This window comes from Aethalodelphis obliquidens, unplaced genomic scaffold (genome assembly GCF_003676395.1).
Source record: "Aethalodelphis obliquidens isolate GAN/ISIS:26980383/991018 unplaced genomic scaffold, ASM367639v1 scaffold89, whole genome shotgun sequence".
NCBI classification, from domain to species: Eukaryota; Metazoa; Chordata; class Mammalia; order Artiodactyla; family Delphinidae; genus Aethalodelphis; species Aethalodelphis obliquidens.
Window position 1 is genome coordinate 6,436,699 of NW_020838033.1, and position 23,755 is coordinate 6,460,453.

At 41.4% G+C, this 23,755-nt stretch overlaps 2 protein-coding genes and 1 pseudogene across 7 annotated transcripts in view; 1 reads left to right on the forward strand and 2 right to left on the reverse strand.

Annotated features, from left to right (window-relative positions):
- The window catches only part of BRCA1 (BRCA1 DNA repair associated), a 64,384-nt gene extending 64,254 nt beyond the window's left edge, over positions 1-130 (reverse strand). Inside the window, exon 1 of the mRNA XM_027094655.1 lies at positions 25-130. The gene's annotated coding sequence lies outside the window, so the exon portion shown is untranslated. The remainder of the gene's footprint in view (positions 1-24) is intronic.
- Positions 83-23,324, forward strand: NBR1 (NBR1 autophagy cargo receptor). Of its 6 annotated transcripts, none has more exons than XM_027094664.1 (20): positions 83-188; positions 3,539-3,649; positions 6,241-6,303; positions 7,020-7,038; positions 7,818-7,840; positions 13,463-13,657; positions 13,986-14,063; positions 14,553-14,767; positions 15,241-15,408; positions 16,078-16,287; positions 16,932-17,091; positions 17,186-17,476; positions 18,139-18,288; positions 18,782-18,857; positions 19,386-19,496; positions 19,754-19,918; positions 20,160-20,237; positions 21,177-21,600; positions 22,368-22,462; positions 23,150-23,323. In XM_027094664.1, the coding sequence occupies exons 2-20, from the start codon at positions 3,548-3,550 to the stop codon at positions 23,209-23,211; spliced, it is 2,685 nt and encodes an 894-aa protein (XP_026950465.1). In that variant the 5' UTR covers positions 83-188; positions 3,539-3,547; the 3' UTR covers positions 23,212-23,323. The 6 variants fall into 6 exon arrangements, with proteins under 6 accessions (XP_026950465.1, XP_026950464.1, XP_026950466.1 ...); XM_027094663.1 differs by having other exon boundaries at positions 99-503; XM_027094667.1 differs by lacking the exon at positions 83-188 and adding an exon at positions 769-852.
- Positions 10,757-12,835, reverse strand: LOC113613792 (thyroid transcription factor 1-associated protein 26-like; annotated as a pseudogene).
- Positions 23,325-23,755: the final 431 nt, after the last annotated feature.

Here is a 23,755-nt window from a genome sequence, read left to right on the forward strand (position 1 = left end):
TCTAATAGGCGCCTGACCCCTTACCTCTACGCTTCCAGGTGCGGCTTATTATGTCACAGTGATTGCTGTACTAGGGTCGGAATCGCTACCTGAGGCCCGAATATGAGCGCAAGATAGTGCCTAAAAGAGTCGAAGGAAGAGGGCCCATTCCCTCACCCTTTCCGTCGCAATGGAAGTCTCCAGTTTTGGTAAATAAAAGGGCTGTGGGGGGAAAACTACGATTTCCAGCATGCATTGCGGATCGAAAGGCCTTGGCCACAGTGTCCCTTGGAAACTGTAGTCTTATGGAGAGGAACTTCCGACACTGGAAGCGGGCACGAGTCTCGCGACAGCCCAGTTGACAAATTGAAGAGCTCCGCCCGCTTATGCACGTCAACAGATATGGATTGGAGTGTTATGTTTTAGTATCTTGAGAGCGGATAATAGGCTAAAGAACCTACAAATCCTAGGAAGACTACAATTCCCATCCATCCCCGCGAGTCTCCGGCAAGTCGTCCTCTAAGGTCGGTGACCTAACTAAGGTCCGGCGCAGCTTTTACCTGGGAAGGGGAAATCGGCCCACGGCTGCGCACTCGTGGTTCCGCCCCTTTGCCCCAGTGTTTGTTGTTGTTGTGAGGTTCTGGCTGCTCCTGACCCGCCTCCGCCAACTCATCTTCGACCAATCAGTGGGGTGGTAGTTTTGAGGGACAAGTGGTAGGAACCAATCATCTTGTCGGAAACTCAGAGACGCAGGGAACTAGGCCCTGTCTCTCTCCGCCATGTTAGATTCACCCCGCAGGGATAGCCCGAGAGCTGGCTGCGGACGGTTCTTGCACTGGCCTCGGGCAGGCGCCCCCCGGGGGCGGGAAGCTGGTAAGGAAGCAGTTGCGGTTACCTAGGGGTGGTGTCACGTCGCACTGAGAGGGCTTGGGGAAGTTCAAGGGAGAAAACCTGCAAAGAAGAGGGGCGACTTTTTCCGTGTCTGGGGCCAGCCGATCTTTTCAGTGACCTGATGGGAGAGCAGTTCGTGTTCCGAGGGGCCAAGGGGGCGGATACCACCGGAGGGATGGCGGGTCCGTGGCTTAGAACGCCTGGCTTCTGCTGAAGGACGCCGAGACTCCCCAGCACAAAGAGGGCCTAGGCAAAGAAAACGAGAGAGAGTCTTCAGGGGTTGGTGATACTGTCTTGGGGACATGGAGTGCCAGGAAAAGTTAAGTGGAAGACTAGGATGAAGTTTCCAAGGAAAAAAAAAATGACACTACCCACACAGCCTCCTACTCCCCCTCATCCCACTTTTGGGGAACCTCATAAGGAAGTCTCCTTGGTCAGGGACCTCTGGTATTGGAAAGACACCGTTTTTCCTTTTTATCGAACACGCAGCTTTCAGCTCACACATTTTAACTCCAGGATAGCTTGTACAGGCCTCCGGTGGAGACAGTAATGAAAGCTCAGGTTCCCAGGTCAGATTCGTTAAAGGGATTTTTGATATCCTGGAAAAATCGACATAGAGGAAAAGCTGATCTATGCCAAGCAAAGATGAGCCAGTGGCATGAACTTAATATAATGCCAGTTAATGAAAGCTGAAGGCCGAGGCCCCAGCTACCTGACTTTACTAACTACAGGGACAGAGAGTACTAACGATAGCTTTGGTATTTCCACAAGTTCAAGACTAATGCTCTCGCTAAAAGAATTTTCACATATAAGGCAAACCGAAATAGGCAGCTCTTTATGAAGACCTGGATATGGTCCAGCTAAACTAGAATCTCCCACTTCCTGTTTTCTCCTTGCCAGCCAACTAGTTGGATGAGCTCCAAAGTATCTAAACTAATTTCCAACTGTGTAATTTGAGAAAAGGCAAAGAAGATTAGTTTCCTTTTGGACTTTAAAAAGTGGAAGTGTGTTTCTCAGAAGTTGAAAAGTGAGAATGTGTTTTAGAATATCCACTTTTGGCTGAGTGAATCAGTCACCTAATCTCCCTGATTTTTTGCCCAAGATTCTGGGGAGTTGCCAGGAGTTCTGTCCAAATTTTAAGGACCCCAAGAATTGCATTCCATATGAATGAAATACTAGATGTCAGCAGGATTGGTGCTAGAAACTATTTTGGTGGTGAACTTGGCTCTAGGTAGAGAAAAAGGATGGAAAATGTTGGAGGATGATTGTCTTTGGATTAAAAAAAAAAAATCCCTGATCCTCAGAGAATTGAATCCTCAGAGAATTCAAGATCGTTTTTAATGACAGTTGTATTGTTTCACAGGGCAGTTCCTTACACTGTGGAAAACAGGACTATTTCAGGCCCTGATTTATTACGATAATAACTTTTATATTTGAGTACCGTTTTCAAAGAAATAACATACACATTTTTACTTGATCCTTGTGATAACATCCTTGTGAGGTTAGCAAAGCAGAGGTCTTAGACCTATTTTACAGATTAAGGAACTGAAGCTCGGAGGTTAAAAGACTTGCTCACACTTACATGGCTAGTAATGTGCCACAGCTGTGTCTGGAACCCAGCTCTTCTAAACCCCTGTGATCCCTCCCCTCATTACACTGTAAACTCCTGAGACTTAATCTTGTTCCTCTCCAATGTCCTGTGCCTGGAGCAGAACCTGGCTCTTTGTAGATGCTTAGTCAAGATTTATTGATGAATATGTTTTTTAGAAAACATATAAACATATAAAAAAGCTGGCCTTTTTCATTACAACTTACATTTAGATTTAAACAATTTTTTCATAAAGTCAAAAAAAACCAATCTAACAACTCATAAGTAATCAATCCTTAAAATTCTTACCTTTTAGAGGTAAATATTCAATTATTTTGTGGATGAAATGAGTTTGGTTAAAACAGTTGACTACAGTCAATCCATATTGGGGGGATGGAAGGGTATAGATGAAATGAGGGTAGCTTTGAGTTGATCATTGTAGTTAGATGTTCACTACTCTCCACTTTTATGTATGTTTGAAATTCTCCATAAAAGAAAAAAAGTAGCCTACAAAAAAAACAAAAAACATGAACTTCGATGAAGGTTGTTGAATGCTACCCCTGTATAGTTTCTTGGCGAGTGGTTCAGCCTCTAACTTGTTGTTAAATGGATCTAATAGAGAACTTTGGTTGCTCAATTTAGGAAAGGGCTGCTTTTCCAAGAAAAATATAGACCATCACTTTCAGGCTTTAGAAATGTAAATTCCCCAAGGGTAGAGACCTACGCTTACTCATCTTGGTAACCTACTAGTAAATATGTAACAGTAGGTATCTGTTTAATTAAGCAATCATTATAAAGTTCATAAAATCCTAAAGGATTTTACAAATGTTAGATGATTTCTGTGAATGTGGCCAAAATTTACATTCTCTCTGCAAACATATGGCAGTGAGATTCGTTTTAAGCCACCCACTAGACTCTAAATAGCAAAAGAGCAGGGACATTATCTTCACACCCACTGCTGTGTCCTCCTAGCCTAGCCTGTATTAGGTCCTCACAAGTATTTGTTGAATGAATGTTTATGCAGCTTATAGAACTCTTTCTAATGTGTTTTCTCTCTCTCATCCATCCTCTCTTCTCTAGCCCCACAGCATGGAACCACAGGTTACTCTAAATGTGACTTTTAAAAATGAAACTCAAAGCTTTCTAGTTTCTGATCCAGAAAATACAACCTGGGCTGATGTGGAAGCTATGGTGAGTGTTACTTTGTTTTGTTTCTCCATCCTTTAAGCATAAATATTTTTTCCAGAGATAGCTATTTTTAGCTGTGTCATATTTACCATTTCTGGGCCTTTTGGAAAATTATTTTTGACAGGGGCTTGGGATTCATATAGGAGATGTGCCCTGGTAGAGGAAACAAACAAATTCTTTCTGAGGCGTTTAGAAAGGAAAGGTAAATTTATTTTTTTAAGTGAGATAGGACTTAGAAATCCTGTTTATTTTAGAAACGGGAGGCCTGAGGAATGAATTGGTGTGGACTCCGCCCTAACGGGGCCTGAGGTGAATGTTCTCTTGCTTGAGAGCAGATAGGTTACTGTGGTTTTTGAACCACCAAGGATATAATTTGTGTTTTGCAAGAGCTGATCGATTGCTTTTATTGCTAGGTCAGAGGATGAATATCTCAAAGTTGAGCAGGAAGAACTCGCACGGGTGTTCAGATAGCAGCTCATCTATCACTTTCGTTGTTGTTAGTGCTTTTCCTCTTCTTGGTTTGCCCTTTGTACTCTTCTGTTTTTGTTTGATTTGCAGTAGTGAATGTTTTACTTCCTGTGTAACTGTGTTTGTCTAATGAAACTCTTTGGTAAAAACCTAGTTTTACCTGGTTGGTAAAAACCTACTTTTCTCTGGTTATGTGTTATGGTAACCAAAAAGGAAAAGAAATGGTGGAGAGACCTCAAAAGATGATCTGATCTCATCCTTTGTCTTCCAGGAAAAATATTTCCTTTATACTACCCTGGACAGATGGTTATCCAGAAAGTTGGATCTTGTTTGTCAAATGATCTGAAAATCAAACACAGCTATCTTTTTTTTCCTAGTAGTTAAATGAACTGACAGCTTGCCTTTTTTCTTTATTGTAAATTTTAAATTATAAAAGTGTAATACCTGCCCATTATAAGAAGTGAAACAATCCAAACATATATAAAGAAAATGTTAATATCCCTCCACTCCCCATACCCTCCACCCGCTATTCTAGCCTCTTTGGGGGTAACCAGTGTTAACAGCCCTGTGTGTACTTCCCACATTTTCCATGTTCATACAGTTATCATACCATACTATGAACATTATTCTACAACTTGCTTTTTGAAAACAAAACAAACAAAAAAAACCAGGAGAAAAACAAGTAGTGGTTTACTAACATGCATACCTCCTGTATACATGAGTGATACCCAGGAAAACTGAGTAACTCCACAGCTTGCTTTTTTTAACCCAGCCTGTATTATAGACACAGTTCTCAATGAATAGACAAGGATCCAAGCTGCTGGTGGTGTTATACAACAATTTAACCATCCCTTATTGAAAGATTGTTTCTAGGGTTTTTTGTGGGTTTTTTTCAATTGAGATATAGTTGACATATAACATTATATTAGTTTCAGGTATACAATGTAATGATTCTATGTTTTCGTGTATTGCAAAATGATCACCACAGTAAATCTAGTTAATATTCATTACCACACACAGTTACATTTTTTTTTCCTTGGGATGACATCTTTTAAGATCTATTCTCTTAGCAACTTTCAAATATACAATATAGTACATATTATTAACTGTAGTCACTGTGCTGTACATTACATCCCCAGGACTTTATTTTATAATTGGAAGTGTGTACCTTTGACCACCTTTACCCATTTTATCCACCTCCCATTCCCTGCCTCTGCAACCACCAATGTGTTCTCTGTATCTATGAGTTGATGAGTTGTTTATTTGTATTTAATATTCCACATATAAGTGAGATTATATGGTAGTTTTCTGTCTGATTTATTTCAGTTAGCATAATGCCTCAATTTCCAAAAGGTTGGGTTTTTTTTTCCTTTTACCACTATAAAATAAACTACAGGAGATCCCTCTTTGTATATATAACGTATACACTGTTCTATAGGATAAAGTTTCCCAAAGTGAAATTAATGGGTCACCAAGCATGTGACTTTAAATTTTCATAGATACTACTGCATGCTTTGCAGAACAGTGGTAGGACCCCACAGAAGCACATGACAGTGCCCTGGATCTTTATCCGTATTGGATGTCTTTTTGTTTTTGGCCGCAATGCGTGGCTTGCGGGATCTTAGTTCCCCAACCAGGGATTGAACCTGGGCCCTCGGCAGTGAAAGCCCAGAGTCCTAACCACTGGACTGCCGGGGAATTCCTCAACATTGCATGTTACAGCTTTAAAAATTGTGTTGCTATTCTGTTGAGATGACATCTCATTGCTTTAATTTAGGTTGTTCTGACTACCATTAAGGTTAAACATCTTTTCATGTATTTGTTAGGCATATCTGATTTCTTCAGTGAAATTTCTGTAGACTTTGGCCCACTTTTACCAGTTAAGATCTTATGATTAGCAGTTGCTTTTTGTGTATTGCAGATATTAACCCTTTGTCTCTCGTGATTTGCAAATATTTTTCCCAGTCTATTGCTTGTCTTTTGACTTTGGTTTTTTTTTAACCATGTAAAATGTTTAATTTTTATGTAGTGAAATATGTCAGTCCTTTATTTTATGACTTCTAGGGTTCTATTACAACCTGCCTTTTTAATAACTTGATCATATAGTGTATACATTTCATTTGCAGGTAAAAGTTTCATTTGATTTGAACACTATTCAAATAAAATACCTGGATGAGGAAAATGAAGAGGTAAAGTATATTATGGTACCCATGACCAGGTATCCAGAATAGGGATCTTATTTCTCAAGAGGGATGTGGAGCTCAAAAAGTTCAGAATAGTGTTTATCTCATTTGTGTAGGAGTTTAAACATATTTGATAATTGTATGTTCTAAGCTGATTTGTGCCATCTGAGATGGAGTTGAGAAATAAGGAAGCGACATTGAAGAAGAAAATCTGAGAGATAACTTTTAAAACTATATAGTGATCTTATGTTCAACTGTATCACAAGCTGCTATTTAGTTTCTAGTAATAAAAATAATAATGACAAACCCTTATTGAGTGGTTACAATGTGTCAGACTAACAACAATACTATTATCATTATCTCTGTTTTACGCATGAGAAAACTGAGGCGCCGAGAGTTTAAGTAACTTGCACAAAGGCACAAAAGCTTGGAAATAGCAGAGTAGGGTACTACTCATACCCTCTGATATACATACTTTATACCCTCTGGCTCCAGAGCCCAGGCTCCTAGCCACTATATTATGCTGCTTCTTAACTACCTGAAACAAAGGAGGATATAATAGTTAAGCAGTAAAATTACTTAATTATTCACATTTAGTTCAGATACTGGAAAAGCTGAATGCCTGACCTGAGGTTTTGTATCTATCCTGTGAGGCTGGATATGCTGAATTGCTCAGTTGATGAGAGGTTTATAATTCACTGTTGCTTTTTTTCCTTTTACAGGTATCCATCAACAGTCAAGGTGAGTCCCTGAGAGAACCTATTCAGGTTTATTTAAAAGCCTTAATCTGATCATAGGCATTGGCATTTCCATTTCCATTCAAATCTTGTTGCAGTATTTATTTTAGAGTAGAATTTGGTATGCAGTAAATGCACTCACTTACCCATAGGCATTAGTTACATAGGAGAGCTTTATTTTATAACAGTTTTTTGTGTATAGGTTGGTGCCTTGATTGGACCCAAAGGACAGCTTTAATGAGAGGTTCTCTTATATTTAAGATGCTAATGTTTTGAAAAACATGTTTCCCAATTCAACATATTTAACTTGTTTTCCTGGTATTGCTTTTGTCCTATATATATTAAAGTCAAGTTATAAATAAGATGGTTGGTTTTTGAGAGCATGGGGTGCATTTTCCCACAGGAGCAATGTTATATTTGAAGATTAGGTTCCCAGGATAGCCCCCAGAACCTTATTTTAACCAGCTGAAATGATAGTATTAACATCATCCTTTAACTTCCTTGAGTCCTGAGCTTCACTAAGCCTAGAGTGAGGGAGCTGGATTGAGTTTTTGTAACTGGAAGACTCTAGTAGCAGAGAGAGGGATTTAAGGGGGAGAACTAATTTGCAGGTAGCTTCTGTTTATGATGGGATAAGAAGGGAATTTGTCAGCAAAAAGGTAGTAGCTGTTCATATATAAGGACTGTAAGCTAAGAATTCTTAAAAGTAAGAATTGTCCGTGCTTAATAGAATCTTTTGGGCTGGTAAAAAAAATCACAGTATGTATATTTTTGTCCTTCTAGGAGAATATGAAGAAGCACTTAAGGTAATGATCATTTCATCTTATTTTCAAATAATTTTTTAAATGTTTATGGACTAAAACTTGAGCCTGAATTCCATTAGCCATGTGGAGAAACTAATGACTATAAACACAGCAAAACCCATTTTTAGGGAGACTGTGATGAGTTCAGCATACCACGCAGCAAAAGGTACCTCCTAATACAAAGGTTCTTTCCAGTATCGTTGCATCTCATTGCTGGTCTTGATACCACTGTACTGGCATTTCAAAATTGAAAGAACTCTCTGAACTGATGCTTTCTGGTTCACATTTTTTATCTCCTTCCTTCACCTTGTTCCCTGTCAAATGTTACACTATAATGTGGAAGAATTTAAGGTATAAACCATCCATTTACAATCTCTTGTGTGTCAGTGATGAATTAGAGTATTCCTCAAGGTCACTTATTTAAGGTGTGCTAAGCTGACCTTTCACTGACTATCCTTTTTGAACTTCTAATCCAGGCTGAGCCATTTTCCATAATCACTTTTTGTCTAGGGAGGGAAAGGCAAGATTTTTTTTTAAATCAGGAGCTGGATTTACCCTTCCTGGTTTTTGATCAGAATTGCTATTCTGAGTGCCACTTGTTTCAAAAGTTTAGCCAATGTCTTCTTGGTTTTTACGCAGAAATCCTCATTTACCAGCCAGTCTCTTGGTTTTAGGCATTCAGGCCCTTTCCTGGTTTCTCTTAGTTGAAATACCCGTCTCTGTTAGTAATTTTTCATGCTTCGTAATTTCCCTCTGCAGGACTTGGGATGTGTGTGTATATATAAATATATAATATATATAAATATATATAATACTGACTTAAAAATCAGATTCTGCAAAGTACATTTTTTTTAATCTGTGCCAAAAATGTGTTTTCAGAGAAAATCTTATTTTCATACTCAGACTTTGTATTGTCACTCATTTGCATAGGTGCGCTTCGTTACAGCACGGGCCCTGCCCCCACCATTTGGAAGTGTCACACACACACACACAAAAAGCCTGTACAAAAGACTGGCTTCCCTTCTTCCTGTGACCTTGACCTGTCCCACAACTTCCTAACACTTATTAACTTATGAAACTTTTTCTCAGCACAGTTTTGTTTTGCATGTCCATTGGATTACAAACTTTATTAAAAAATATAGAACAACAACAAAAAGAAATTTCCCTCTGCCCCAGTTTTCACGTGATCTTCCTAGTTCCCCTTTGCTTTTTTTTTTTTTTTTAAATTTATCTATTTTATTTACTTATTTTTGGCTGCGTTGGGTCTTCGTTGCTGCACATGGTGTTTCTCTAGTTGCTATGAGCGGGGGCTACTGTTCGTTGTGGTGCATGGGCTTCTCATTGCAGTGGCTTCTGAATTCTGAATTCCATTAGCCGTGTTGCGGAGCACGGGCTCTAGGCGCTTGGGCTTCTGTAGTTGTGACTCACGGGCTCTAGAGCACAGGCTCAGTAGTTGTGGCGCACGGGCTTAGCTGCTCCTCAGCATGTGGGATCTTCCTGGATCAGGACTCGAACCCATGTCCCCTGCATTGGCAGGAGGATTCTTAACCACTGTGCCACCAGGGAAGCCCTTCTTCTTTGCTTTTAAGCTGTTCTAACATGATGTCTCCCAACACCCCTTTACTCTTCTCCAATCTTCTGGCTTTTCTTTTTCCATATTCAGAAGCTATAGTAGTTTCATTAAAAAAGTCATTTAAAAACTTCATAATTCTTCTACCTTTCTCACAGCCACTATTAGTTTACCTATTCTGTCAGAAATCTTGGATCTCAGCAGTCTAGAGTTTATATAAGCCTGTCTTGCCCTAGGAAGCAAGACTTTTTCTACATACATTTTTTTCTGTAGTAACATATAATACTTAAAATTCCATGTTTATATTTTGACACAGTTCGTTGTAGTTGTTTCTTGAGCAATTTTTTCCACAGACTCTACCAAATATTTTAGAAAAAGCTTCTTGGTTTGTGGTCTAGAGTAGGAGTTGGCAAACTATAGCTGGGAAGCTGGCCATGTATGTATGTGTGTATATATATATATATATATATATATTTAAAATTTTTTGTAAACATTGTATTTCATCTGAATTTAATATGATACAAAAGTATTATGTGCTTGAACCTGTCACCTAAATAGAAGGTTCTTTCAGTTCTCCAGGCCAACCTTCCTTTAGAGGCAAATAAGAAACAAATCACCTCACACCTGTCAGAATGGCTATCATCAGAAAGACCACAAATAACAAATGTTGGCGAGGATGTGGAGAAAAAGGAACACTTTTACACTGTTGGTGGGAATGTAAATCGGGGTGGCCACTGTGGAAAACAGTATGGAGGTTCCTCAAGAAACTAAAAATAGAGCTACCATACGACCCAGCAACTCCACTCCAGAGTATATATCCAAAGAAAACAAAAACATTAATTTGAGAAGATATTTGTACCCCAGTGTTCATAGCAGCATTATTTACAATAACCAAGATATGGAAGCATCCTAAGTGTCCATCAACAGATGAATGGGTAAAGAAGATGTGTGTGTGCACGCGCGTGCGCGCGCACACACACACACACACACACACACACACACACACACACACACAGGAATACTACTCAGCCATAAAAAAGAATGAACTTTTTCCATTTGCAACAACATGGATGTAACTTAGAGAAATAGGTCAGGGAGAGAGAGACAAGTACTGTATGTTATCACTTATATGTGGAATCTAAAAAGTAAAACAGGGACATCCCTGGTGGTCCAGTGGCTAAGACTGCACTCCCAATGCAGGGGGCCCAGGTTCGATCCCTGGTTAGGGAACAGATCCCACACAGTGCAACTAAGACCTGGCTCAGCCAAATAAATAAATACTTTTAATAAATAAAATAAACTAGTGAATATAACAAAAAGAAACAGACTCATAGATACAGAAAAGAAACTGGTGGTTACCAGTGGGGAGGGACAAGAAGGGTAGGGGATTTAGAGGTGCAAACTATTATATATAAAATAAATAAGCTATAAGGATATATTTTACAGCATGGGGAATTTAGCCAATATTTTATAATTAAGAAAGGAAGAGAAATCACATTATGTAGCGTATATATAGATAATTTGCTTTTACAAAAACAAAATATTTGGACATTTTATATTCAGTATAGCTTAGCAATCCAGTTTCTGTTGACAAATTTAGTTAACTGTTAGGAGGTATAGTACATATTCAAGAGAACTTAATAGCCCACAGATATTTTAACCCTTAAGGATGACATGTCTGATTTAATTTTGTTTCTGTTTTTAAAGAAGATACTGGTAAGAATTCGCTGGTGGTCTAGTGGTTAGGACTCCGAGCTTTCACTGCTGAAGTCATGGGTTCTGTATCTGGTTGGGGAACTAAGATCTCGCAAGTCACGTGGTGTGGCCAAAAAACAAAAAAGAGATAATACTGGCCCTTTGTAGTAGAGGCTTTGAGCTGCTTCTCCCTCTTTTTTCCTCCTAATTCTTGTTCTTTAACAGCATGCTTAGCTTGTACCTGTTCACATTCTTCCTGTGCTGTTTGATTTGATGTTTTCTTTTTCTTTGGAATAGCAAGAGAATTTACTCTTATGCTACATTGTTCTTCTGGCCGAGGCTGCTCAAAGCTACCGTGTTCTTCAGACAAAGTCTGGTCAATACTATATTGCTCTTCTGGCAAAGGTTGATCTACGTATTCTTACAAAGGCTGGTCAGCTTGTTCTTCTGATAAGGACTGGTCAACTTTTCTAGGTGGCTTCCTGAGTCTTTCCTCTACAACTAAGTAGAGGTGCTTCAGATGATCAGGATATAAATCTGTGAACTGTGATTCCTGTGAGGTTTGAGCCTTCATTTCCTGTCGTAGCAATTTCTTATAATTTTTCTGACTTTTTAGTTTTCTTCAAAATTTAAAGCCTTCCCTCACGAACTTTCCCCACGAAGGCCTACAGATGGTTGATGGTTAGGTTGCCATGTGTTCTGTTTCACATTCTTATTTCTGAATCCTGCCAACAGCTCCTTTGTTACATGTCCCAAAAATCCCTGTCTGCCACCTTGCTGCCAGCATCACCCTGGCCACATTTTTTTTTTTTTTTTTTTTTTTTGCAGTACGCGGGCCTCTCAACTGTTGTGGCCTCTCCTGTTGCAGAGCACAGGCTCTGGACGCGCAGACTCAGTGGCCATGGCTCACGGGCCCAGCCGCTCCGTGGCATGTGGGATCCTCCCGGACCAGGGCACGAACCCGCATCCACTGCGCCACCAGGGAAGCCCCACCCTGGCCACATTTTTATAAATAAAGTTTTATTAGAACACAGTCATGCCCATTCATCATGTATTGTCTGTGGCTACTTTTGTGCCACAATGGCAGAGTTGAGTAGTTGTGACAGAAACTGAATGGCCTGCAAGCCTAAAATATTTATTATGTGGCCCTTTAAGAAAGTTTCCTGGGTACTTTCTTGGTGGTCTGGTGGTTAAGACTTCACCTTCCAATGCAGTGGGTGTGGGTTTGATCCCTGGTCAGGGAGCTAAGATCCCACATGCCTCACAGCCAAAACACCAAAACATTAAAAAAATAGAAGCAATATTGTAACAAATTCAATAAAGACTTTAAAAAAAAAACTAAAAGTTTGCTGAACAACAAGGATGTACTGTATAGCACAGGGAACTATATTCAGTGTCTTGTAATAACCTATAATGGACAAGAATCTGGAAAAGCATATATATATGTATATATATAAATAACTGAATCACTTTGCTGTGTACCTGAATCATTGTAAATCAACTATACTTCAATTAAAAAAAGAAAAAAGAAAGTTTGCTGATCCCTGACCTAAGATAATAGCTTTCAGACTTTTTGGACGTGGAATGCTGTTTTTAAGTGGAATCTTAAGAAGTCTAATGTGTGAAAATAGATAAAGGAAGAACAAATCTTGTCACTGGGTAACAAGTGGGAGGAGCTAGAACCCCACGGACTTGACCCCCTAATCTCTTCTTGGACGCTGGAGTACCTTCATGGAATCTCAAATGCTCCTTGAAGTAGAGTTTTCAAAATAGGATATTTAAGAAGATGCTCTTCAAAAAGAGGTGACCACTTAAGCATGCTTTCCAAAATACTATTCTTAGTGGGAAGGTAGACGCTTAACTTTGGACATAGCTTTAAGTTTCCTGGGTCTAGAATTGACTTTTGAAAAGTTGAAATTAGAATCCGTAAGTGGAGTCCTATGTAAAAACCAGTTAATAGATGGTAACTAGACAAACTGTGGTGATTATTTCACAATGTATATTTGACATTTTCAAATGTCAAATCATTATGTTGTAACCTGAAACTAATATATGTCAATTACACTTAAATTTAAAAAGTTAAACAGAAAAGTAGTAACCCAATTAATGAAAACATCTCACCTAATGAAGAGCTACACTAAAACCCTTTTGTTTTTAACAAAACCATTCCTAGTTAACATTCTTGGCCAAGAAACAGCAGACTGTTAACATATTTGTTATTTGATTTAATAAAAGAAGCATGAATCTGATATTTTCCAGCATATTTTACCACACCTCTTCTGTTTAGGTGTCTTTGAAATTTTATTTAGGAAAGGAGAATCACACAATATTGTTTTTAATTTCATAACGTATGCTCTCAGATGGCAGTTAAGCAGGGAAACCAACTGCAGATGCAAGTCCATGAAGGCTATCGTGTTGTCTACGAAGCCCCACCCCCAGTTGGAGCAGAAAAACGACCAGTTGCAAGGACAGGGAAGAAGCCACTTGCACATTATTCTTCACTGGTGAGAGTCTTGGGATCAGACATGAAGACCCCGGAGGAGCCTGCAGCACAGGTACAAAGGGAATGGACCTGTCTCTATGATTTTTCTAACCTATGTTTCATTGTCTCTAGTTTAAGATTTGAGCTGTTCATCAAAGATTTGGGAGTTGTTTTGACTGTCTCCGTCTGACTTTTTGAAACTAGTAACAGTGGTTACTTCTGGAGAGGAGCATGAATAGTTTGACATAAAGACTTTGGTTTTTCCTATACTCTTTCATGCTCATTTTTTTTGACCATATATTTATATTATTTGGCAACAGAAACCTCAAAGTAATACATTTCAGGAGATTTACTTTAAACAGAAAAAGAAAAAAACTATCTCCGATTGTGTTTACTTGCAGCAGTTTCCACCTGCTCCACGTGACGCAGACCAGCCTCAAGACAAGCCCCCAGACTGGTTCACAAGCTACCTAGAGACAGTGAGTGTTCTTTCTGGCTTGGGTTCTAATGGCAGTGTTGGAACGGGTGGAATGTGGAAGAAACAGAAAGCTAAATCCAGATGGCTGCTGCCTCTGGTACAGGTGAATGAAGAGTAGTAGCTAATAATATCCAAACTAGAGTAGTTCCAGTCAAGAAAGTTCCTAGCTTTTGCAATAATGTACTAGAAAAAGGGGGGAGTTTAATTCTAAGGATGTAAGGGAAAGGGACAAATTTCTGTGCTTGAGAAGGAAGAGTTAGAAATTTACTCATCAATGGATTTTTTGGTATTTTATTTGAACCAGTTTAGCTATGGAAGGAATAGACCTTTTTTGCTTTGTTTCTGTCCCTTCATTTAGTAGCTATTATCTGTTTATTATGCTCTTATGTTATACCAGAGGTGGTGAGGTTTCAGGTCTATTTGATATTTTCATGCCTTTTTCCAGTCTTGGAACTGAGGGGTTTTTTCCCCCATCTTCTCTGTATTCTAGTTCAGAGAGCAAGTGGTTAAAGAAACAGTTGAGAAGCTTGAACAGAAATTACGTGAGAAGCTTATCCTCCAGAATCCATCCTTGGGTTCCTGTCCTTCAGAAGTCTCAATGCCTATTTCAGAGGAAACACTGTTTTTGCCAGAAAACCAGTTCAACTGGCATATTGCTTGCAGCAGCTGCCAAAGGAGGATCGTCGGTGTGCGCTACCAGTGCAGGTAAAGCAGTAACTGGGCAGTGAATAGCTCTTAGTAGAACTTACAGCAGGCGGGCCTTCTAGCATTCTGGGAGGTACCCTCTGAGCACCATCCATAGCAGCTCTGGATTGGAAACAAGCTACTCTTCATCCACAAGATAAAATAACTATTTGAAGGGTATTCAGATTGTGGTGTTCATATATACTTTCGAATTAAAAGAGCCAAAATTAAGTTCCCCAAAACAAAATTGGATCCCCAAGGATTATCTCCGTATTCCAAATGCTTTCATATCTCGTTTTCTCCCATAGATTGTCCTTTGAAATAGGTACAGGTGAAGTGTTACTATCCTCATTTTATTCATGAGGATTGAGACATGGCATGGATGGGTGATGTGCTCAGGTTCCCACCTAGCTGGTAATAGAGCAGATAAGGAAGTCTGGGTCCCTATCGCCCAACCTCAGGTACTTCCCACTGTTCCTTTCTTTTCCTCATAGCCTCTGCCCATCCTACAATATCTGTGAAGATTGTGAATCGGGGCCATATGCCCATGACTCCAACCATGTCCTGCTGAAGTTGCGGAGACCTGTTGTGGGTTCCTCTGAACCCTTCTCTCACTCGAGGTTCTCTACTCCTCGTCTTCCTGCTGCTCTGGAACAGGCCAGGTAAAACCATATGTGCATGGGATGCTTGTTCTCTGTTTGGTTTCTTGGTTTTGGTGACAGGGTGTGAGTCACAAAACTACAAATAGTCTCCTGGGAATTCCCTGGCAGTCCAGTGGTTAGAACTCCACGCTTCCACAGCAGGGGGCACGGGTTCGATCCCTGGTCGAGCAACTAAGGCCCCACATGCCGCATGGCACAGCCAAAAACAAAACAATAAAAGCACATAGTCTCCTTAGTTCCCACTCCTTTCCAGTTGATGTGCAATGACGGGGATAATTATCCTCCAAAGCTAATGAGATGGAAATGAGAACTACAGAAAGAAATTAAGAAACTAACCTAGAAGCTGACGCTGATGGAGACCACAAGTGGCTCAAAATAGCTTCAAGATTTTTTAAATATTTATTCATTTATTTATTTAGGCTGCACCAGGTCTTAGTTGTGGCACTCAGGATCTTCATTGTGGCGTGGGGGAATTTTTTTTTTTTTTTTTTTTTTTTTTTTTTTTTTTTTTTTTTTTTTTGCAGCATGCATGCACAACCAGGGATTGAACCCGAGCCCCTGCATAGGGAGCGCAGAGTCTTACCCACTGGACCACCAGGGAAGTTCCTGAATAGCTTCAAGATTTGTTTGTGAGATTTGTTTTTTAAGACTGTGTTTTTTATCTCACAGACTCCAGAAACAGGTTGACAAGAACTTTCTTAAAGCAGAAAAGCAAAGGTTGCGAGCTGAGAAGAAACAGCGTAAAGCAGAGGTCAAGGAACTTAAAAAGCAGCTTAAACTCCACAGGAAGATTCATCTGTGGAATTCGATCCATGGGCTCCAGAGCCCCAAGTCTCCTTTGGGCCGACCCGAGAGCCTGCTGCAGTCTAACACCCCAATGTAAGCCCAGGGCCAGGGCGGGAGCCAGGACTTTAGGTCCAGCCCTCTAAACTGGAACTTAAGCCAACTTCTGTCTTATTTATTGGTAACCCATAACACCCAAACCCTTAAAACTTCCCGTTTTCCGATCCTAGTGTTCTTAAAGGGTGGTTTGGTAGTTATCTTTGACACTTGCTTTGTTGCCTTCTTCAGAAAAACAGAAACCAGTAAGGTTCAGAAACTGGCTGGTGTGACCTCTCTTCACTGGAGGCAGTCTGGATTTGAAGCAAAAGAAGCAAATATTTTAAGAGCCCAACTCTTTAGTTAATTTATGGTCCCTTTTAGTTATCCTCACCATAGTTTTTTGGCTTAGGAGTCAGGTCCCCTTGGGTTTTTTTTTGTTTTTTGAGGTTGTTTTTTGGGGTTGTTTTTGGCGTGTGGGATCTTAGTTCCCCAACCAGGGATTGAACCCGCGCCCCCTGCAGTGCAAGCACGGAGTCCTAACCACTGGACTGCCAGGGGATTCCCATTGTTAGTATTATTTTTAAGGCAAATGCATTGGTACATCCTCCAGGGTCACTGTCTGTGTCTCAAACCACAGTATTGGGTATTCAGAAGACATCACACCCAGCAGCAAGTGACTAAATATTTGAATCTCTGTTCAGGCTCCCTTTGCAGCCCTGTGCCTCAGTTATGCCAACCCTCAGTGCAGCATTTGTGGATGAGAATTTGCCTGATGGGACTCACCTCCAGCCAGGAACCAAGTTTATCAAACACTGGAGGATGAAAAATACAGGAAATGTAAAGTGGAGTACAGACACAAAGGTATTTTTCCCCACAAAACGTGAAGATGAAGTGATTTGAGGTGGCAGTGTGTTTAACTGACAGGCTTTCTTTCTCTTGTCACCATTCTTTTCAGCTCAAGTTCATGTGGGGAAATCTGACTTTGGCTTCTACAGAAAAGAAGGATGTTTTGGTTCCCTGCCTAAAGGCCGGCCATGTGGGAGTTGTGTCTGTGGAGTTCATTGCCCCAACCCTGGAGGGAACATACACTTCCCACTGGCGTCTTTCTCACAAAGGCCAGCAGTTTGGGCCTCGGGTCTGGTGCAGTATCATAGTGGATCCTTTCCCCTACACAGAGAGCTCTGATAACATTGAAAAGAGCACGATCAGCTCAAGCAAAGGTGCTGATCTCACCTGCCAGCAAGAGGTGAGCATTGGAAGGGTGACTAAAACCAAAAGAGCCCACTCACAGCTGGTGGTTCTTCAGAAGTCTGGAGAAGCCAGCTTCTCCCCTCCTTCAAACACATCGTGTGCTTATATTGGGCCTAGTCCTCAGGGGCTCTGTTTGCATGTCCTTCGCATCTTGGTGCAGGCGTCCCTCAGTGCTTTCGTATCTCTCTGTAGTGATGTGTGGCTAGCCTCTGTGCTGCACGAGGGAAAGCAGAGCTGCCTGGCCTGTGGGCCTGCTGAGCTGATGCCTTTGCTGCTTAACAGTCATCTCTCCTGTATATCCCTTGTGTATGTTTCCTAAATACTAATGAAGTCTTACCCTGGTTGTTACTTGGTGCACAGTTTTTTCAGGCAGCTTCCCTGTTTACTACTTAAATTTAGTTACCCAGTGTTAATGTCCTGGTTTCAACTGTTGTTTTTATGGTTAATCTAAGCTATTGTCATTAGGGGAAGCTGGGTGAAGGGGGTAATTAGTAAACTCTCTATACTGTTCTTGTAACTTTTCTATAAGTCTAAAATTATAACAAAACAAAAAGTTTTAATACATGCAGTGCTTTTGTTTTTAGGGAGGCAGCCGTCAGCTTGCCTTTTGAGTTCTGTTGAGGGCCTAAAATGTGTCCCAATGGTTTATCTCCATAGGAAGCTCTTCTTCTGGCTAAAGAAGAAATTCCACCTGGTGAAACAACTGAGCAGGCAGAAGGGACAGGAACCTGCATCCCACAGAAGGCCAAAAATGCTGCCAGCGAGAGGGAGCTCTACATCCCATCTGTGGACCTTCTGACTGCCCAGGTGGAAGACTGAGCACTTTGAGGGGCGAGGGACAGAAAGCCCTGGGGAAAGAGTTCTGAACTTGTTGAAGAAAAGGTGGTAGAGCCATAGGTGGTGCTCAGGAAGTTGGAGATACGCCCACTCTGATCTAGTCAGATGCACTGAATGGCAAAATCATCACCAGTGGGAGCAGGCTTCTAAACTAAATGTTTCGTCTTTGAATTGGGAACTTACCTTGTGCTTCCCACCACTTCCCTCTAGTTGCCTCTTCTTTTCTGCCTAACTGGTTCACCTTCACCCCCACTGCATTTGCTCTCTTTCCTGCCATTTGGTTATTTGAATGCCTACTTCCCATTTAACTCTTCTTGTTTTCACTTGACTGATGTGAGGCATGAATTTGAACAGAGTTGAATCTGGGATGATACAGAACTCAATGGCCTGCAGGACCCATCAAGACAAAACATGGCTCTAGCGTGTGCTGCGAGTAGTCTAACCTTGTGCCTTTTTTTTTCAGGACCTGCTGTCCTTTGAGCTGTTGGATATAAATATTGTCCAAGAGTTGGAGAGAGTGCCCCACAACACCCCTGTGGGTAAGAATGTCACTCGGTCCACCTTGCTTATTTTATTAACAGGCCCCAAAATACTGCAGCCCTGACTCTGGTAGTTAGTATTTTATTCTGAGGAAATAGTTGGCAAGGATTTCTCCCACAATGTGATATTAAAACTGCACCCATTGGTTCATTTTCCTTCCTCTCCCTGTTGTCAGAGGCAACAATACCAGTTTGTGCAAAGTTTCCCCACCATAAAGGGACCCTCTTCTCCATTTTTCTCTGGATATTTGTGTCCCTTTGTTCTTTTGCATTCATGGCTCTGTGTCTTGGCCATGGTCTCCCAAAGCCAAACAACCATTTATTATCCTTCCTGCACTGATGGATCTGTCTTGAGATACTTGTGTGCCTAATGGTCTGGAGAAATTCTTTAGAACGCCTTGAAGTGTACCTGGGTTTATTTTAGCCATGCAGGAGGCAAGAAGCCTATGAGCTGCTGTTTCTGGACACTGACTGTTGATGATGTGAAGCTTTTTCATGGCTGATGGTTCTCCTGTCTTCATTCTCCAGATATGACTCCCTGCATGTCTCCTCTGCCACATGACAGTCCTTTAATAGAGAAGCCAGGCTTGGGGCAGATACAGGAAGAGAGTGAAGGGGCGGGATTTAAAGAACTTCCTGGTAAGGGGTTAAATATTTGTAAAGTATTTGCATCCTCCCCTTCCACACCACACCCTGTTGTTACACATACCCCCTACTAATCTTACCTTGCTGTGTGAGCGGGTTTTCTGTAGGATCTCATTTTTTGAAGTCTCCTCACCTGCACATGGCACCAATAGCAGCTATTCTGTGGCATCGCATCAGCATGGGTACATGACTAGAGAAAGATCTTCAACACTTTAAACGCTAATTGCAGACAAAGTTCATGTCTTTTTCAGATTCCACAGTGTCAGTAAAGAAGAGGGCTGAGAACATTTCTTCAGTGGAGGAAGCAGAAGATGACCTGAGTGGGACCCAGTTCGTGTGTGAGACTGTAATCCGATCCCTTACCTTGGATGCTGCCCCGGATCACAAACCACCTTGCAGACAGAAGTCCACGCACAGTGAGCGTCCCTGAATTCCCCACCCACCCACCCCCCAAAACTGAGGTGACGCCTGACTTGTGATTGCCAGACCTGAGCAGATAGAAGTGCTCTTCTTTACTGAGAGTAGTGGAGATAGCGGGATCTTTGTTAGAATTCGGATCATGGTTGTTTCTTTGGGCTCTACATATGCTACCTGACCATTTTATTTATAGCATCAGGAGCAAAGCAGCTACCATAACTCATTTCTGTACTTCTTCAGGGGCAGAATTTCAGTTGCACACCACAGAGGAGCAGCAGCCGGTTGTGCTGCCTGGATTCTGCAGCAAGGAGTCTTCTTGTAAGTTGACAGAGCCCCTCAGCAGAGACCCCCACTGGCAGCTGAGTTGTCTCCTTTCTCCAAGGGCAGCAGTCAGGAAATAGTGGGCAGAAACAGGAGCACCAGACTAAGTTTCTCACGGTTAAATTCTGCTGTAATAAATTTCTTTGTGGCAGAAATTTTTAGATGTCAGATAGGTAGAACCACTGTCATGTATTTCAAGTACTATCCAAAAACTCAAATTCTACTCCATCAAAATAATGTGAAAAAATGTCTTGTGTTTATTATAGTGAAATTTGACCTATACCTTTAAGCATGATTTATCTCACTTTTTCATTTATGTATCTATATTTAAACTGTATATTTTTTAAAATATATGTATTTCCTCACACATACTTGTGTACAAATGCATAACAAAAAAGTCTGGAAGGACTTACGCCAAAATGTTCACAGTAGTTATCTCTATTAAGGTTATAGGTACTTTTTTATTTCCTTTTTTTTTTGTCATCCATGTTTGCCAATTTTCTATCATGACTACTCATTACTTCACAAAGAAGAGAAGGAAAGTAGTCATACAGTCCTGAAGTATTTACCACCAAACATTTTCTCTTCTTATAGCACTGTTAGCTAGTATATCAGTTTTGATCTGAACCCGTCTCAGTATGTTAACCATCACGTGAAGAGGAAAAGGGATGAGGCCTCCTTGTTTTAAGATTCATAGTGTTCTCAGAAGCCTCGATGTTTCTGCCAATGTTGTTTTTGTGAACTTTGGTTCTATGTGGCTTTGCGTAGGTTTAGAATATGGCCATGACCATGGTTTCAGCAGCCCTTCCCTCTGGTTTGTCCCTGTCCTCTGGGTTTCATAATTATAGCTCATGACCTACAAGGCTTGGTGGGGTAAGGGTAGCACAGGGGCTGCTTTTAGCTTATACCTTAAAATTGGTTGCTTTCATCCTTTAGTGAAATTTGCCCCACCCGAAGAGGGACCACTCGGAGACGAGAGGGAAGAGGTTGTCCGTATTGTTGAAGAAGAAGCTGTCATGGAGGAGGAGGAGGAGGATGAGCTCAGAGATGAAGTTCAGAGTCAGTCCTCTGCTTCTTCGGAGGATTACATCATCATCCTGCCTGAGTGCTTTGACACCAGCCGCCCCCTGGGGGACTCCATGTACAGCTCTGCCCTCTCACAGCCAGGCCTGGAGCGAGGGGCTGAAGGCGAGCCTGGGGTTGAGGCTGGGCAGGAACCAGTCGAGGCTGGGGAGAGACCCCCTGGAGGGGAGAACCAGCCACAGGGGCACAGCATCAATGATATCCTTATGACCTCACAGACTCTGGACACAGTGCCCCTGACCCCAGAGGTGGTAGGGCCTTCGCCACGGCTGCCCAGGTACCATCCACACCCCGCTCTGCTGGGCTGTTCTCCAGAGGTGGAATAAAGAGAGAGGACTCAACCTGATCTCAAAACCTGTTTCTTTGTCAGCAAGGGAAGAGTCTATTTCCCATAGTAAAGTCTGATGAATAAAAGTTGTACTTCCCAGTATTTGTGTATTCTGGATTTAAAGAAATACTTGTTTCAGTTAACCTTAATTATCTGAGTATAATCTGTCTACTTATGTTTTGATTATTGAGAGCCAGTTTTTAAACACAAACATCCCTGGACCTTCCTCCCTGTTCTGTTGACTCATGGGCAAAGGCAGCAAAAACTCTTTCTCATACTAATCCAAACAAAGTAGAATAAGAAGTTTAATCTGTTATGGAAACAAATATACTACAAAACCCAGATAGAAGTTACTGTTTTTCTCTACTGGTTCTGTCTGTATCACTGCTCTCTCACAGTATGGAAAATGGTGGAGGCTTGACTATAATTTAAAGCATTCCCCCAGGGAGCTAGATGTTTTCTTTCATCAGCACCACTTGATACAGGGGGAAGTGACCAGACTGAAGCCAGTCTTTCTAGCTTGACTGTGGCTGAAGAGGAAAACCAGAAGAAGAATGAGCCCTTCTCACCTGATCCCTAAATTCAGACATGTGATCTGGATCAGAAATGTGAAGCCTCTGTAGAGAATTTGGCACTGCTGTGCTCTGTTTACTGTTTCTCCACCGTTACTGTAGGCGCCTTTTCAACTTACTTTCAATATTGTGTCTTTCTGAAAGGAGTCCTCCGTATGCACAGCATCATGGTTCCCCAGGAGTGGATTTACCAGTTACCGTACCAGAAGTTTTTTCAGTCCCTGATCAGAGCAGAGGAGGTAATGACCAGCCTGAGCTTTCTCTTTTTCTGTGCTCCTTTCTAATGGAACCAGGTATAAATAGGCACTCTATCTTTGTGACTCTTGGCAGTTTTTAGAAACTTGCCCTATGACTTTTTCTGTGCTCCTGCCTCATACTCTTTTGTTCTATCTTCTAGCTTAATATTTATTAAACGAGATCCCATAGAGGTTGGCATTGTGCTGTAGTGGAAAGAACACAGGCTTTGGGGCCAGACTAGTCTAGGCTCCAGCCTCAGCTCCACCTTTCTTCACCGTGTGACCTTGCAATGGTTCAGCAGGGTTCTAAGACCTGAAGGTCTGTTTCCTTACCTACAAAATAAAGAGACTAGCACTTTGAAGTTGTGAGTAGACCCTCAAAGTCGCTTTCCTCTCGTCCTCAAAAAACAAAACCTGAAAGTACTTAAGAACTAATAAACTATTGTGATAGGATTATAGAATTAATTTTTCTGATTCACTAAACAGTCACCTTGCATTGCATTCTGGACAGTTTTCTTTAACATTTACTTAAACCACCTGCAAAATTTCTCAAATATTTAAAAAGAAAGAAAAAGAGACTTTAATCGTTGCAATCAGATTGCCACCTGCCTCAAAACTAGCCTTGCTGTGATTAGGAAACACCAGGGGGTTATGGGTGCTGTATCTAACCAACAGCTCTTTTGCTTTTAGAGCTCAGAGGCTCATCAGGACTTGTAAACAGCAGACAGAAGAGCTCTGACCACTCAAGGTAACGGGGGCTTCCTTGTGCAGCCCCTCCTTCAGAAGCAGAGGGATATCCTAGTATTGCCTCCGCTTAAACGAGCCTCTCAGAGCATGTGCCACCTGCCGAGAGAGGAGGAGAGCCATCATTCCTTCCTGTTCTTATTTCCTCCTAAAGCTTGTGAGCAGCACTGAGCAGGCGGCTCATGTTGATATTTAAGAAGAATGTTCACATTCCAGACCAGGAGGAAGTTCCCTCAGATTCACCTCCTGCTTAGTACCAGAGAAGAAGGCAGGAAGGCCCAGCCCGCTGTGCATCCTTGTAACTTTTTCGTAGACACACCTGCCTCTCTGCTCCCAGTCATCTCAGAGCAGTGTCACGGTGGGCTCCTCCCTACGTAGAGCGTTCAGAAAATCACATTTCCTTTGGGAGGTGTTTCCTCTGGGATGATAACTGAGCATGCAGACTGCCAGGTCCTCAGTGTGCCGCTGAGCACATGAATTTCCAGCCGGGGCTGAAAGCTGGCGTGCTAACCAGAGTGAGGTGCTTTCTGCAGTGCCCTGCCCATATCTTGC

What these genes read in the sequence shown, in the direction of transcription:
- NBR1 (XM_027094664.1), top strand. Translation starts at nt 3,548, where the DNA reads ATGGAACCACAGGTTACTCTAAATGTGACTTTTAAAAATGAAACTCAA. An exon ending in GGGATTTAAAGAACTTCCTG is followed by an intron (nt 19,497 to 19,753) that starts GTAAGGGGTTAA and finishes TGTCTTTTTCAG; the next exon opens with ATTCCACAGTGTCAGTAAAG. An exon ending in CCCTGATCAGAGCAGAGGAG is followed by an intron (nt 22,463 to 23,149) that starts GTAATGACCAGC and finishes TTTTGCTTTTAG; the next exon opens with AGCTCAGAGGCTCATCAGGA.